General features: G+C 39.5%; 1 protein-coding gene across 1 annotated transcript; it reads right to left on the bottom strand.

Annotated features, from left to right (window-relative positions):
- Positions 1-6: 6 nt before the first annotated feature.
- Positions 7-744, bottom strand: LOC115235564 (monocarboxylate transporter 12-like). The gene is made up of 2 exons (XM_029807482.1): positions 589-744; positions 7-509 (listed from the first exon to the last, which is right to left on the bottom strand). The coding sequence occupies exons 1-2, from the start codon at positions 716-718 to the stop codon at positions 67-69; spliced, it is 573 nt and encodes a 190-aa protein (XP_029663342.1). The 5' UTR covers positions 719-744; the 3' UTR covers positions 7-66.
- Between the last annotated feature and the right edge of the window lie 57 nt (positions 745-801).

Here is an 801-nt window from a genome sequence, read left to right as displayed (position 1 = left end):
TATAAGGACATAGTAGGAAAACGGGGAAATATTTAAAAAGGACTAGCACGAGAATACGTAGATCTTTTAATAAAATATGTATAATATTAAAGAAGAGATATAATAGCCTGTGACATATCTAATAATTATATAGATATTAAATGTTGATATCAATGGTAAATATGTATAATACATATTAATTGAGAATACTTTGGATTTATTGAGAATTACCTGTTCTTTCACTTCTTTCTCCATCTTCTCTGCCAAAATGTGTTCTTCAGGTGCATAATTTTCGTCCAGTGGCCGGTACAGCGTTGCGCTGACACATACATGCAACATGCAACCGCCCAGCAGCAATATCGTGCCATGGAAACCGAAATCCTTGACCAGAAGCTCAATCAGAAGCGGGAACATGAAGCTACCCGCGGCAGTGCCGGAAACGCAGATCCCGTTTGCCAATGCACGATGCTTATCGAAGTACTGCGACACCAGGATTATACCCGGCGTCGTAGACAAGCCGCCGCCGATACCTATAAAGATATTTTTTTCCTCGATAATGTAAGATAAAGTGTGTGTATCGAAAGGAGACATAATTAAAGTTTAACAAACCTGTCAGCACTCCGAATGTAAAAAAGAGGTGTATCAATCGCGTGGCAAAGTAACTAGTTGTAAGTCCTAGAGCGCAGAAAAGTCCTCCCACAAAAACCACCGTTCGACAGCTGTACTTCTGACAGAGCATACTCGTTATCGGAGCTGCAATCGAAATATCGACTCAGTGCATAAAGCGGTATATTGATGTATATTAAAAAGAGTAGAAAGTTT

The sequence above is a fragment of the Formica exsecta genome, unplaced genomic scaffold (assembly GCF_003651465.1).
Source record: "Formica exsecta isolate Colony F162 unplaced genomic scaffold, ASM365146v1 C16344120, whole genome shotgun sequence".
NCBI lineage: Eukaryota > Metazoa > Arthropoda > Insecta > Hymenoptera > Formicidae > Formica > Formica exsecta.
Note: the sequence above shows the minus strand (reverse complement) of the source record. Positions and strands in the feature narration are given on the sequence as shown.

Coding starts and splice junctions, on each gene's coding strand:
- LOC115235564 (XM_029807482.1), bottom strand. CDS start 718: ATGCTCTGTCAGAAGTACAGCTGTCGAACGGTGGTTTTTGTGGGAGGA. Junction 510..588: donor TACATTCGGAGTGCTGACAG/GTTTGTTAAACT, acceptor ATATCTTTATAG/GTATCGGCGGCGGCTTGTCT.